This window comes from Leuciscus leuciscus, assembly GCF_965113295.1.
Source record: "Leuciscus leuciscus genome assembly, chromosome: 19".
NCBI classification, from domain to species: domain Eukaryota; kingdom Metazoa; phylum Chordata; class Actinopteri; order Cypriniformes; family Leuciscidae; genus Leuciscus; species Leuciscus leuciscus.
Genome location: NC_138743.1, coordinates 35,724,268 through 35,739,575, shown reverse-complemented (window position 1 = coordinate 35,739,575; position 15,308 = coordinate 35,724,268). Strand labels below are relative to the sequence as shown.

The window sequence follows — 15,308 nt, the reverse complement described above, 5'->3', positions numbered from 1 at the left end:
ACATAGAGGCAGGAAGAAGTAACCAGCCTTTATTAATTATTATCGCAGAGATGGGGTTTGGGGATGGGTCCGTGGGACTGTTTCTGGGGATTCACTTTTTATTTTACCTACCTTTTGTCTTTTGCATTCCCCTTGCCATTGTCTCCTGTTCTTCCCTCAGACTCGTCCCCCAGAAACAGTCCCACAGACCCAGCCCCAAACCCCATCTCTGCAATAATAATTAATAAAGGCTGGTTTAAAGTACTTCTTCCTGACTCTGTGTATTAATGCTCATGGGTAGCCGAAATGTGTTCCATTCAGACCTTAACATTAAGTATTTTACTGTTATGTGTCAACAAGATTCAACAAGACATTTTCGCCTGACATGGTTAAAATAAGTACCCTATTCACGTAAGAAAAAGAATGAATAGGCGTATGAATAGGCTATATTTTGGGTATTTTTCGAAACTTTCCCCTAACGGGATTCTTCGGGGCTTTTTTTCCTTACTCAGGACATATTGAGGATACAAAATCAGTTGAGTTTGCTTCAAATGTCAGACGAGTGTTTTAAATTATGCTGAGCAGCTTTTATCTGGTGGCTCAATAGTAACATAATATATTTAGGCCTATGTATAAATACGTGCATATTTATAAATATCCACATTAGTAAAGCGCACATAGATATATGAGAAGGGGCCATAGGGCGTTGGGGTAAGATGATATTATTTTTTTCTGAACAAATATCTCACCTCAGCTCTTTTGATGAATGGCTACGCTGTTTAATTTTGTCATTTCATCTGAATATCAACATTTGTGAGGTCTAGTCAGCCGAAACCGTTCTGAAGTTAATTGATCTAATTTTGTGTCTCTTGAAAAGAGGCATCATGTTGAATATCAAAGTTTTTTTTGTGTCTCTTGTTCATGAGAAATTTGGGGACACAGTGATTTGCATTTGTGGAGTAAAAGTTGTAGCTTTTATTTTGAAGTAAAAATATAAAATTAGACCCTTGGGGTAAGATGGGCCACTCATATTTGGTCAGAAGGCCCCAAGTGGCATAGTGTTATTATTTTTAAACTGAATAATCATTGTAATCAATGGGGTTATTATTCAGTAGGCTACACTGAATATAAATAATACACATATTTCCATGAATTAAATGTATGTCAGAGACATCTTTGCTTTCATTAAATATGTGAAATCATTCAATTTGCATTCATAGTGTTGCTATTATTACATGTCTTTAATTAAAAATTGTCAATTAAATAAATAATATTCATATGCCTATATAAGTCACAGCATAATTTTACCTTTCAGATGAATCTCTTTAACTGGGATTCTGCATCGGTTACTCAATTATCATTAACTCATTTGTGAAAATAAAATGTATAGAGTAGTTGATTTAGTATTTTACATTAATAGCACTTTAATATATATATATATATATAATATTAATAAGAATTATATTAAAAATCATTTATACATGCCTTACATATCCCTCTTTTAATATTTGACATTGTGTGCTTTAACAACTAAATTAGACTCTATCTATCTATCTATCTATCTATCTATCTATCTATCTATCTATCTATCTATCTATCTATCTATCTATCTATCTATCTATCTATCTATCTGTTCGTCTATCTATCTATCTATCTATCTATCTATCTATCTATCTATCTATCTATCTATCTATCTATCTATCTATCTATCTATCTATCTATCTGTTCGTATATATATATGTTTGTCTATCTATCTACTATCGGTCTGTCTGTATCTATCCATCTTTCTGGAGGTGTAGCGCCCCCTGCTGCCCGCCTGGAGTCACTGCTGTCGGTTGTAGATGTAAGTAACGCACAGAACTGCGGGACAGTGAGCGTGGGGAATATTACTGTTTACTTCTGAACAGGGTTTGGGAAGAGCCTCATGGAGTTCATCTCATGAAAGTTATCCTTTCTACCGCACGGAGCTCTTGATACAGCGGGTTAACGCCAACAGCACTGGGAGTGTGTGTGTCAAAGGCCCAGACAGCGGCTCACAGAAGCTCCTCCAGCCCGCCCGACAGGCTTGAGCCCCGGGGCAGCTGAACGCGGAGTCCCGCTCGAGAGCATGGCTCAAACCGGAGCGCCTCCTCGGTGGAGGAACTGTCCCAGAAGAGGACAACCTGTGGCTGGTGAGCATATACCAGACTGTTGTCAACAAAGCTGCTCTGCTAATCCGCACTCAGTCTCATTAATGCAATGATTCAGTTGTTTAGAGTTATGCTATTATGGAGAGCATGAATGCACTCAATCACTGAACTGTGCGACTGCAGCTTCCGTGAAACCAGATTAAACTGCTTTCAGTCTAACAGAGAGCTACCGTTAGCCTGTGCTTGGTTATAGCACTGACCAGTGCACTGCGTCGTTTGCCCAAATTAACCAATGAGAACTTTGCCTAAATTAACTAATGATGACTTAATTTGCGTGTGTTTTAAAATGGGAGCATGTACGACGTCAAGATACATACTAGGGCCACTCTAAACTTGTTTTGTTGGGTCTGGTTTTTTAAATGGAGTGGCTAGCCAGATTAGCTCGCTACACGCAGATCAACACAATTTACGTCACTGGACAAGAAAGAGGCGGGAGCTGCGTGTTCGAATTCTACTACGGCGAGGGCTTGATTCATGAATATTAATCACGCAATGTTACGTTCGGCCTCCTGATTCGCTGAGAGCCAGGCGTCGGCAGGATTGTAACGAATCGCACTATGGTGTAGGACTCACTTGACCTCCATGTACGCTATGACTTAATTAATATTAAAGAGATAAGACTTCAACTTGTAGTGTTTTGCACAGCAGCGGTTCCTAAACTATTTGGTCAGCTGAACAGTTAAACAAATCATTTAAATGGATGTATTCACTGACATTTCATGCAGTGTTCTTACTTTTCCTTGAACATTTATGCTTATGGTTATTTTTTCGGCATCCAAGATCAGAGGAAAGTATTAAACTTAAAGGAATAGTTCACTTCAAGATGAACTCAAAAGAAGATATTTTTAAGAATATGGGTAACCAAACAGTTGATGGACCACATATACTTCCATAGTAGGAAAAAAACCTTTGTGTTCAGCAGAAGAAAGAAACTCATACATATTCCTTTAAATGTGCTATATGTCATGGATATTATTATTAATACCATGGTATTACCGCCCGACACCAACATTGTACTGTGGTACCACAGATGATAAAGATTTCAGTGAACCAAGCCATCATCGTGAGTGTCATGCTTGAACTTGTATGATGATTTCTCTCTTCAGGTAAATTTCTGCCCATGAAAACCATGCTTGGACCTCGGTATGATGATAAAGTGCCCGAGGAGAACCGGTTTCATCCCAGCATGCTGTCCAACTATCTCAAAAGCTTGAAGGTACATGGAGGTTCCTCTTAAACGCATCTTTAATGCTCTTGTTCTGACTGAGCTGTGTTGATGTGATGCTCACCTGTCCGCAGGTGAAGATGGGTTTGCTGGTGGACCTGACCAACACCAGCCGCTTCTATGATCGAGCCGAGATCGAAAAAGAAGGAATCAAATACGTCAAACTTTCCTGTAAAGGGTATGTGAACCTCAGCATATGAATACTGTGTTTATTTTGTCGCTTGGATCTGAAATGTAACCGCGCATAAGAGAAGATCCCAGCATGCATGTATACATTTAAGAAATATTTGCATGTATATACTGTATATATATTTATATTTATATATAATTTAATTTATATATAATTTTTGTCTTAAATATGTACATGCATGTATGTGTATTTATAAATGCAAAATAATTTTACACAGTACACACACACATATATAATGTAAACACAAACTTTTATTTTGGACGCGATTAATCGTTTCACAGCCCTAATATATAAGTTAATAAATAACCAAAACATGGCATCTAGTTAACATATTAAAATCACAAAAAAGGTTATTGGGTTACAAACTGTAAACTTCAACTAAGTCACAAATTTGTCTTGTTTGTCTTTTTTTTTTCTAACAACCAAAATAAACATTTTGGAAAATGTAATAAATTAGGTTTTAAAATAATATAGTTTGTAAACTTATTTTTATGATACAATGAAATGATAAAATATATTTTTTTTAAACAGAATTAGAAGTTTTATTATAATTAAATTGTATAATGAATTAGCATGAAAGCGTGTGCGTGCTCAGACTGCCTTTTCATTTTAATCTTGAATAGACCATCAGGTGTCACTTTTATTCTGTGTGAACATGTGTCAGTGTATGTCTGTGTGCCACTGGAGCCCCTCTGCTGTAGCTGACATGCTAGTGTTGATCTGTCATGCTAAAGTCATGTGTGTGTGTGTGTGTGTGTCTCATTCAGCCACGGGGAATGCCCCACAGCAGAGACTACAGAGATGTTCATCAGACTGTGCGAACACTTCATAGAGAAGACGCCCACCGAGCTCATCGGTAAGACCACCAGCCGGCTCAGCTTTGACACTTTAGCTTGATTTTATTTTTGCAAACCCTTATTCCAACAATTACACTGTGTACTATCTATCTAGTCCCGACGCAACATGCAGTTTTTCTTGCTGAAAGTACTGTCAGTCATCTATATGACTTCTATGCTGATTTCCAGTGTCCAAGAGTTATTTTTCTCACTTGAGGAACAGTGTTTTAAAGTGCCCTTATTATGTGATCTGTCATGCAGTGTGTAATACAGCTGTTTGGAAACGTAAACGGTCTGCAAAGTTTTAAAGATCGAAGTGCAGATAAATGGAGTTCCTAGCCTGGGAAAACCCAGACAACTTCCGGCAAATTTAGATTTGCTCTGCAAGTAGTCTGGCAAAGAGCTCATTCAAGCCCATTTCTAATCCGTCCAAATCGCGGCACCAATCAGAAACGTTGGGGCGGGCTTTACACGATGACGATCGCTCTGATTGGTTTAAGGTCTATCCAATTGCGCCCAGAGGCATTTGAGCGACGTCCGTTGGTGAAGCGCACATTATTAAATTCAAATTGCAAACGCATGAGGACAGTCTCCATGAAAGACCCACTGGCAGATGAACGTGCTTCTACATTTCTCTCCGAAACGGTAGGAAATTAAATTCGATTTAATAGAGGATTTTAACTGTGACGAGATGATTGACAGGGCAGTTTAAGTGACAGGACGCACGCGACAGATCCGTCCGATAAAGATGACGAAGTAGTGTTTCCCAAAGCTTGCCTACTTTTTTGCTACACATTCAAAAGTAAATACCTTTTCTTCACAAAAAGAGTTCATACTTTTATGGCGTAGAGTAACTTAGGCGAATTGGGACGCAGCATATGGCTTTACACGATGACGATCGCTCTGATTGGTTTTAGGTCTATCAAATTGTGCCCAGAGGCATTTGAGCGACGTCCGTTGGTGACGCCCCTTTGGAAATGAGTTATTAATGAAGCTTTGCCAGACCATAACTCAGTTACTACTGAGAATGGTCTGGTTTTAACCAGGCTATGGAGTTCCCAAAAGAAAGCCGTGATTCTGACCTGCCTGAAACAAGTCGTCAGTATTTCCTAGGGCTGGGTATCGGCCTCATGATTCGATACATATCGCGATACATGTGTCACTCACGATGTATCATGATATATTGCGATACGATACATATTGTGATATATTGCGATACTTAAAAAAATTATATTTAAAAAGTAATTGAATACAGCTTGCTGTGTGGTATGTGTATCATATTATATTGATAACTCAGCAGAAAAAGAAAAACTTCCATTCCAATTTATTAGCAAAGCCATTTGCATTGCACTGAACAGTGAACACACTGAAATGTATGAAGTGCATATTGTGTCACTGAACACTTTTAACTAAAAATGAAGATCCCACAAAATTTATAAAACTGAAAATTCTTCAGTTGAAAATAAAAGTTAGTTGCTGCTGTCCCCTGTGACTTACATAGAATATATATTCATACTATGGCAGTCAGTGGGGAACAGCAACTGTCAGGATAAACATTCATCAAAATAACTTCTTTTGTGTTTAGCACAAGAAAATAAATTAATACAGGTTTGGAACAACATTTAGAGAGTAAATAACAGAATTCTCATTTTAATCATCCATGATCAAAAATCGTGTTATCGCACACCAAAGTGCACCAAGTTGGCTCTGCAAGCTGGAGGCGATCATATTTTCCGCCATGCTCGCTCCCGCTTGGCTGTATGAATGTATCTGACTATCATCTGTTAGCTTTGTAGATAGCGAGTCAGCGATATTAGATATTAGAGGTTGGAATATCGAAACACTGTCGTGAATAACATTATCACGATAGTTAGCTGTATCGATATTTTTGCACAGCCCTAGTATTTCCAGTCTTACTTCTTGCTTGAACCTACATTCAAACACTGTAGTTGTAGCTGAGGCTTGGAAGAGTTTGGTTTGTTTTGTTCATATCCAAAGGATGAGATTGATACGGTAAAACCAATGCCATAGTTACTGTTCATATCACTGTATCAAGCTGAGGAAGATCTGGAGCGGAATTTAAGATATGGTAAAGAGCATTTGTTTTCTGACATGGGCTGTTAGCAGTAGACCAATCACAACAGACTGAGCCATCTGACCAATCAGAGCAGAGTAGACCAATCACAACAGACTGAGCCATCTGACCAATCAGAGCAGAGTAGACCAATCACAACAGACTGGACCTTCTGACCAATCAGAGCAGAGTAGACCAATCACAACAGACTGAGCCATCTGACCAATCAGAGCAGAGTAGACCAATCACAACAGACTGAGCCATCTGACCAATCAGAGCAGAGTAGACCAATCACAACAGACTGGACCGTCTGACCAATTAGAGCAGAGTAGACCAATCACAACAGACTGGATCATCTGACCGAGCAGAGTAGACCAATCACAACAGACTGAGCCATCTGACCAATCAGAGCAGAGTAGACCAATCACAAGAGACTGGATCATCTGACCAATCAGAGCAGAGTAGACCAATACCAACAGACTGTGTTGTCTGACCAATCAGAGCAGAGTAGACCAATCACAACAGACTGAGCCATCTGACCAATCAGAGCAGAGTAGACCAATCACAACAGACTGGATCATCTGACCAATCAGAGCAGAGTAGACCAATTACAACAGACTGAGCCATCTGACCAATCAGAGCAGAGTAGACCAATCACAACAGACTGGATCATCTGACCAATCAGAGCAGAGTAGACCAATTACAACAGACTTGACCTTCTGACCAATCAGAGCAGAGTAGACCAATCACAACAGACTGGATCATCTGACCAATCAGAGCAGAGTAGACCAATTACAACAGACTTGACCTTCTGACCAATCAGAGCAGAGTAGACCAATCACATTTATTGTAGGAGACACTATAGTTTGACACTAAAGGCCACTGGTTCAGGGTGTGTAGTAATTTAATGTGCGTGTCGAAGTGCGAATGATATTTTAGAGTTACTGAAAGTGAAATGCTGTGCTAACCAACACATGTAGAGCTAGCCAGAGTACATTTAATATTTAATATTAAACAGAAATAGAAACCAAACCCAACAAAAGAATGTCCTTTTGCTTGTTGCATCTGGTCATTTGTCGCTCGCTGTGTCACATGACGTTTGTTTAGCACACGTGTTATACCCCCCCCCCCCAAGAAATAATGTAATTTATAAAAAAAAATGGATTTTTATATCATTTTAAATCAGCGGGTTTGCTTTTTAATTGTTGTAAATAAATTAAAATCATCATCAATACACAAATGAAACCTCTTTTCGTAAGTATTTTCGTATTTTTCATTTAACTAAAATGAATGTGGATGTAATAAGGTCTGATAGTGATACGCCTTTAGATATATGATATGATCAAGACAAGAACAGATGTATGAGAATGACAGTAAAATTACATTACATGTAATGCTTAAATATGTGAAAGATTATGGCTGAACCATCCAGTGGAGTGATGACAGTCACTCATAATGACCTGATGAATGAGGCATCATGGGAGATCAGTGACACACAGCAGTGAACTCTATGAGTAATTCTCATCAGTGCTGAGGTGAGATATGAAGTACAGAGGTGGCGGAGTGTGACATCATCAGGGGTTCACATTCACAGTGACTGTGCCAATAACCAGGAGTCACAAACTAGAGGAAAATGAAATACTCATTAGATGCTTTACCAGAGGTGGGTAGAGTACCCAAAAACTGTACTCAAGTAAAAGTACAAGTACTTATAGAAATATTTACTCAAAGTAAAAGTAAAAGTAATAATCTTAATAGTTACTTGAGTAAGAGTAAAAAAGTATCCAATGAAAAAACTACTCAAGTAGCGAGTAACTTACTTCGGATCATATAGGCCTCTATTTTATATATATATATATATATATACACAGTATATATATGAAGACTTCAGATGCAAAAGCCTCTGAGTGCCATATGAAACTTTCTTCTAAAACAAGCATTTTTATCAAGCTTGTATATTTAAGTTCAGTAATTTCACTTTAATGACAATTAATAGGTACTTTTCATTGCCATTTAAGTGAAATAACTGAACATAAACATACAAACTTGATAAAAATGCTCTTTTAGAAGAAAATTTCAGATGGTACTTAGAGGCTTTTGCATCTGAAGTCGTCATATATATATAAAATAATATTATTTAGATTTTTTTTATTTAAATGACTATTATTTTCATAAGTAGATTGGCTCTCTTTGCAACAAAAAACATTATTTCTGCCATCTGTAGCCCGAAAATCATTGCCTGTCTTTTGGTTTGTATAATAGTAACTTAGATTTGGATTATTAGACAATGTCGAAATAAAGTGAATCTGCAGAGTGTTGCATTCAACTGACACAGAGAAGAAAGAGTTAAAACTCTTCACATGTGCTCGCGCTCATGACTGCTACTGAACATCTGAACACAAAAAACAAACACAAGTACATCGACGGATCTTTTTCTGTCTGTTCTCCAAAATATAATCAAATGTATATTTCTGCAAGCATGTTTAAACTGGTTAACTGTGTGTACGGCAGGCAAAGGCATTCGTTTTCAAGTCGAGTTCGTTCGCCACTGCGCAACAATACACACAAACTACCGCAGGATGGCGGGAGTTCATATCGTCCTGTGGAATCATTCATTCACAGACAGCTTACGAAGATGTTCAACTAATAAAGATCTTCATCGCTGGCAAATATATGATGCATTTGAAGATTTGCTCTCACTTGACTGTACTGTAGGCCCACTGCCACTTCATCCAACGCTCTTGATGTCCTTAAATCTTCCTGTTACGACTCCGAGTCGAGTGTGAATTGCAATCGCTTCAGACGATTCAGTGCGTGCAGGAACTGAATAGAATCAGGAACTGAATCATTCAAACTGATTCGCGAACCGATTTAGACAGATCTGCCAACTTGTTTGATGAAGTCTTTGAACAGAATCGACTCAAAAGAGTGATTCATTTGTGAATTGAGCATCGCTCAAGCCCAGAAAAAAAGATACATCGCGCTTGGAATAAACTACGCATTTAACAACACATATTGCATTAAAATAAAGTAACGAGAAGGACGTCGCCCAACGTAACGAAGTAAAAGTACAGTTTTTTCATTAGAAATGTACTCGAGTAAAAGTAATAAGTACCCACATTCAAATCTACTCTTAAAAGTACATTTTTTCCAAAAAAATACTCAAGTAAATGTAACGAAGTAAATGTACTTCGTTACTACCCACCTCTGTGCTTTACTAAGTTTGGGGTCGGGGAAGTTTTAATGTTTTTGAAGTCTCTTCTGCTCATCTATGCGATCAAAAATACAGTAAAGTTCAGTAATACTGTTACAATTTTAACAGTTATACTGTTACTGTTATTACAGTATAACAATACTGTTATTTTTTTTATGTGAATATATTTTAAAATGTCATTTATTCCTGTGAATTTCAGGATCATTACTCCAGTCTTCAGTGTCACATGATCCTTCAGAAATCATTCTAATATGAGGATTTAATGCTCAAGACACATTTCTGATTATTGCTGCTTCATATTTCTGTGGAAACCATTTTTTTTCAGAATTCTTTGATGAATTGAAGGTCTAAATGAACATCATTTATTTGAAATAGAAATAGTCTGAAACATGTCTTTCTGATCAGTTTAATGTGAACAAAAATCTTGCTGACCCCAAACATTAGTTTAAATTCAGATATATCAGTAAAAATAGTTTTTACATATTGAAATATTTCCAGCCTCTGTTTTGTCACCTGAACGTGAGGTGGTGTTGTGCCCTGATGAAGGCCCTGATGAAGTTTACTTTGGGTTTGTGCACATTGAGCTTGTCCTGTTGGAGGCGCTCTTGAGTCGCTCAGATCCTGCTAACTGAGATGAGGCTGAGAAAGGAACATTATGAAAGTCATTGTTATCACCACGGCAACAGTGTGATTGACACTGCAGGGAGCATGGAGAGCGTCTGAGCTCAGGGCAGCAGAGGAACACATGTGAAGCGCTGGATTACTTGGATCGATTATTAATCAGGTAAATTAGCAACACTTCCAGCAACGGGACATGATGTGTTTAACCTGGAATATTCATAATTCATCAAAGTACTCTAGATAATTATTGTGTTTGCAAGCACTTTAAACAGGCAAAAAATAACACAATCCTGTAGACTTTCACTGAAGGACTGGAAGGTGGTCTAAGCCAGGGCTCACCAGTCGATGAAAAGACAATAATTATTCATTAATTTGAATGTAACATTAAAATAAATAAGCGGGCTGCACAATTCATCTGAATTAAACTGACATTTATGTGTGATGTAATTTCGGATTGTGATATCAAAGCAAAGGTTGCGCTGTATGTTTCAGTGTGTGTTTTACAGGCTCGTGCGCAGCTTTCAGATCAGCTCGGTTCACAGTGAACACTGCTTCTGCTAGCGCTGTGAGTTTAACTAACACACATCTGGGAACATAATGTGCTCCAGGTTCTCTTACTTTTTCACATTTCCAACATTTTACAGCATTTCAGCCGAATCTGCCAAATTACAAGATCTGAATCGTAACTTGTAGTGTTGGTTGGCTCTCGTAAAGGTTGATCAACCTTGAAAGTAAGTGTCCATTAGCGGTCGAGTCTTTGTTCTGTGTGTGTGGATGTTTCAGTGCAATAGCAACATGAGACATCTTCATATGAAATGATATGACGAAATATACACTGAACAAAAACATTACGACCAAACACAGGTGAAGCGAATATCATCTAACATATAAACCGTGTCGTATACACAGGCTTCTTCAAGATCGCCACCCTTTGTCTAGTTTCCAGTTCTGCTCACTCTGGACGTTTGCAATCAAGGTGCATCATGGGATGCTTTTAAATCAGAAATGGCGACCTGCTTTTCTTCCCTATTGACGTATACCGAGTGAAACAGCTTAACAGGGGGAAAAGGGACACACACGGGACAGGACTTGATTTCGTCCATTGGGAACTGATTGTAGTTTGATGTGACGAGGTGCAGTTACCAGTGACATGCAGTGATAAGCTCCATTAGTGCAGCGCTGTATGAGGCACTGCTCACACACACGTCAAACCAGGCAGCGAACCCAATGCAGGATTCACGATAGCGTAGATTCCTGTTCAAATGAACTGATTTTGACTGAAATCTCACTGTGACTGTGACTGGAGCTGCACAGGATCCTGGAGGGACTGACATCAATCTCGGATCATCAGAGAAGAGATGTCATTGCGAGGGGGCGGACATTATTTATGCTTTTGATTAAGGATTATGAGGGCATAACAATCCGTATAAATCAGTTATGATAAACACTGCAGTATTCCAGTTATTAAAAAGTAAGAATTGTCAATTTTGATTTCGTTGTGACTAAACCATATGGAAGGAGTAATAAAAAATTAAAATAAAATAAAAATATAAATTCTAGTTTTGTAAAAAAAAAAAAAACTTGTATAAAACTATTTTCAGGCATATAAGCGTTTATATCTGAACGTTTTTAAATCCGTCATGAAAAGGAAGTTGCGCAAGTCTTTTCTTTCGGATATTAAAGGAACCGTATGTAAGATTGTGGCCAAAACTGGTACTGCAATCACTTTCAAATTACTGTAGAGCGGTGTATCCCCTCCCCCTCCCCCCTGACTCCAGGTTGCCAGATAGGCTGGCGTTTTTTATCTGACACGTTTGTAGCTGCAGCTGTGGTAACTAGAGCAGAGCTGGCAACCCGGATGCCGAAACACTACTGACTTCGTGATTGGTAGACAGGTGGAGGGTGGAGCATCAGGCCAAAACACAACATGACAACATCAGTTGAGGGCTGCAACTTCACTTTTAAATGACAATATCCTGGCCGGACTACTGTTGTCAGTGATATAAGTATTTGAAATGAACATGATTTCTTAATGTCTAGTGACATATCAGGGCCATTTTATGATTAATTGAAATATATTTCTTACATGCGGTTCCTTTAAAGTGAAACAGCTTCTGGAACAAGAGCAAATGTGGGCGGGGCTTGGTTTTGTCAGTTGGGAATTGATTGGATGGTTGTGGTTTGCTATTGGTGGATCTCATGTGAGTGACAGCCCCCCCCCCCCCCCCCCCCCTCGTGATCAGAGAAGAGAAGAGATGCTGCAAGAGGGAGGGGAAGATATTTCAGTCAAAGATTATGAGTGAATTTAACACAACAATGATGTGCACGGATAAATCATTTAGAATAAACACTATAAAAAAATACGAAATGCCAGTTTAGATTTCATGCTGACTTTAAGCTGGTGAGAAGCGTGCAGTGTGTGTTTGCGTGTGTGTGTTTGCAGATTAGCAGAGGTGATTATTCTCGAGGTTGAGAGACACCATGATCATTCCTCGATGATGTGAGCTGTGATGAATGAACTTCAGGTAGTTTATTCTCAGGAAAGCAAACGTTTTGTCATGTCTGGCGTGGTGTCATCAGTTGTAGGAAGGTGTATGTATGTAAAATTGTCACATGACTTGTGAAGCGCTGTGGGAGTGTGAAGCGTAACCCTGGCGAAGAGTAGCGAGCGCTTCAGTTTTCAGCACTTCTCTTGAATGACTTTCATCCTGGAGAAATGTCCTTTATATACGTGTACTGTACAGACTCTATATTAGGTGTCTTTAACTACTTTGAACGTTTATTGTAAGGTACAGTGTACCTATTGTGTTCATGTTGTATTGCTAAACACTTATGCTGCTAATGAGATGAGATTATTAGATGTAATTACACAAATTAATTACAGCTCTAATTACATGCAGGTATATTAAAAAATATATATATAAGGACAATGTAAAAACATGTACATGATAAAACATTTGATCAAATTATTAATTTAAATGTTAAATGAGTAAAATGTTAAATTAATTTAAATGAGTAAAGACACTTAATTATCTTTTTTAATTGAGGTACTTTTTTTTGTTTGCCATTGATTTACATTTAAACAGTTGCTTTTGTTTTGTTTTATGCTGATCTCTCATTGCTTTTACACAAACAGCAGAAACCACAAACACCGCTCAACCTTGCACAGTTTTTATATCGTTTGAAGATGCAAGCGGTTCTCATACACAACTTGACTCTGGCTTTAGGCACACACACACTACAAGATAATAGGACCGATTTCTCCCCTTCCGACTATCCTAGGTAACGTCCTGATAATCTCGATGGTTCTGCGGATTATCTCATCAGATTTTCCTCTGGTGTGTGAGGTGTGTTTAGAGTGATTGAGTCTGCTCAGAAGAGCTGTTTTAGGTATAGTGTGTGGCTTAACAACACAATGCTGCGTGTCAGAAGGCAGTGATGTGACCACACTGTAAAACATGTCTAGTTTTTATAGAAAAAAGACCAAAAATGCTACTGTAAAAACCTGCTTATTGGTTATCTGCAAGATATTTTTCCATATCTGGCAATTGTAAATGGTTTAACGTATATGTAATTTGACTAGAGATACACTGATGTATCGGACGCTGATATTTATCGGCAGATTATTGATCAGTTGGCATATTGGCTATAACATGAGAAAGGCCAAACGCATGGTTTAGGAAGGCTCTGAGTTGTATAATGTCTGTTGCATAATCAAACGTTTTTCTACGGGTAAGATAATTAAATACTTGCTAAAACAAAATGAAATATGTACACAATACAGCAGGGCTCGACACTAAAGCCTGTCCGGGGCCGGCGTGAACAACGCTCGGGACGACTGACAGAGCTCTCACTGTCCCGATCGGGCCAGGGCTGCATCTTCACCAAAGTTTTTCCTTGGCACATGTTTTTAAGCCTTGTCAATTGAAATATTTAAAAGCAAGAAGAGAACTCAATTCCACTCGCTGTGTGAGAAGTGTCTGGCGCACTGATCCAAAGTGACCAACCAGAAAGCAGCGTTTTAGCGCAAATACTGAATCGAGTTCTTTCACTTCTTCTAATTCACACACAATTATATTAAAATGCCCTTCTTGGAGAGTATTCTTGTAAACATAGTCGGTTATAATGTCTTAAGTAAACAGCTGAGAAATAAAACGCGTGTGTGACAGTATATTGGATCCGTTCAGCTCTTAAAGTGACAGCAGCCTAATATTCCTGCAGCTGCCTGTGTTTTAATGTTAAATCAAACAACAAAAGGCAAAAAATTGCTCACTAGTCTTGATTGAATAACTTTTGAATAACTTAATAACTTTTTTTTTTTTGGTAATCAGTAATGCACATAAGGGGAGTTTGTGTTTCATTTTAGTTAATGTTTACTGCTTTATTTTATTGCAGTGCGTCACTCTGACACGTACATGAGTATTCGCCATGTTTTATGGACAGGCTACTTATGATGAATTATCATGTGGCTTTATATTTAACCAGTACATTTACATGTTATCAGTACATTAACGTACAAAGCAGAAATGAATAGTTCAAGTTAAACTGGTACATTAACATTATATCACTTAATGAAATATATGGTTAGAAGTTGTAAAATATGCAGATACCAATAAATATGGAATACCTGAAACAGTATTTATTGCTGGAGTTTCTGGGCACCGCAGACGCCTGTTTTTCACTCTTAAAACGATGCGTCTTTCACAGTCCAGGTGAAGAATCTGACCTCAGTGCTGGAGCTAATGGCAGATCACAACCCAGTCTCCCCAGTGCGGTCGCTTCAACCCTTTCAGAGTGTTTCTGTTGTGTTTGGGAGTCTTCTCAGACCACACCGTGATGCTGTAAGCGAAAAACCCTCTCGGTAGATGTTCAAGTGTATAAATAACACAGCAAATCCCTACAAAGACGCCCATCAAAGCCCAGACATCAATGGAGTCGAGCATCTGTGGAGTGGCTTAGACTTCGCTGTTTGCATCAGTG

At 38.4% G+C, this 15,308-nt stretch overlaps 1 protein-coding gene and 1 long non-coding RNA gene across 2 annotated transcripts in view; one reads left to right on the top strand and one right to left on the bottom strand.

The window, feature by feature from the left end:
- Positions 1–1,787: 1,787 nt before the first annotated feature.
- The window catches only part of rngtt (RNA guanylyltransferase and 5'-phosphatase), a 116,204-nt gene continuing 102,683 nt past the window's right edge, over positions 1,788–15,308 (top strand). Inside the window, exons 1-4 of the mRNA XM_082147934.1 lie at positions 1,788–2,150; positions 3,275–3,384; positions 3,468–3,571; positions 4,351–4,439. Of these exons, the coding sequence (XP_082004060.1) occupies positions 2,087–2,150; positions 3,275–3,384; positions 3,468–3,571; positions 4,351–4,439 (367 nt within the window). The 5' untranslated portion in view covers positions 1,788–2,086. The remainder of the gene's footprint in view (positions 2,151–3,274; positions 3,385–3,467; positions 3,572–4,350; positions 4,440–15,308) is intronic.
- LOC309482599 lies at positions 9,852–14,885 on the bottom strand. The gene is made up of 2 exons (XR_014200335.1): positions 12,261–14,885; positions 9,852–12,089 (listed from the first exon to the last, which is right to left on the bottom strand). It is a non-coding gene; the product is annotated as an uncharacterized lncRNA (long non-coding RNA).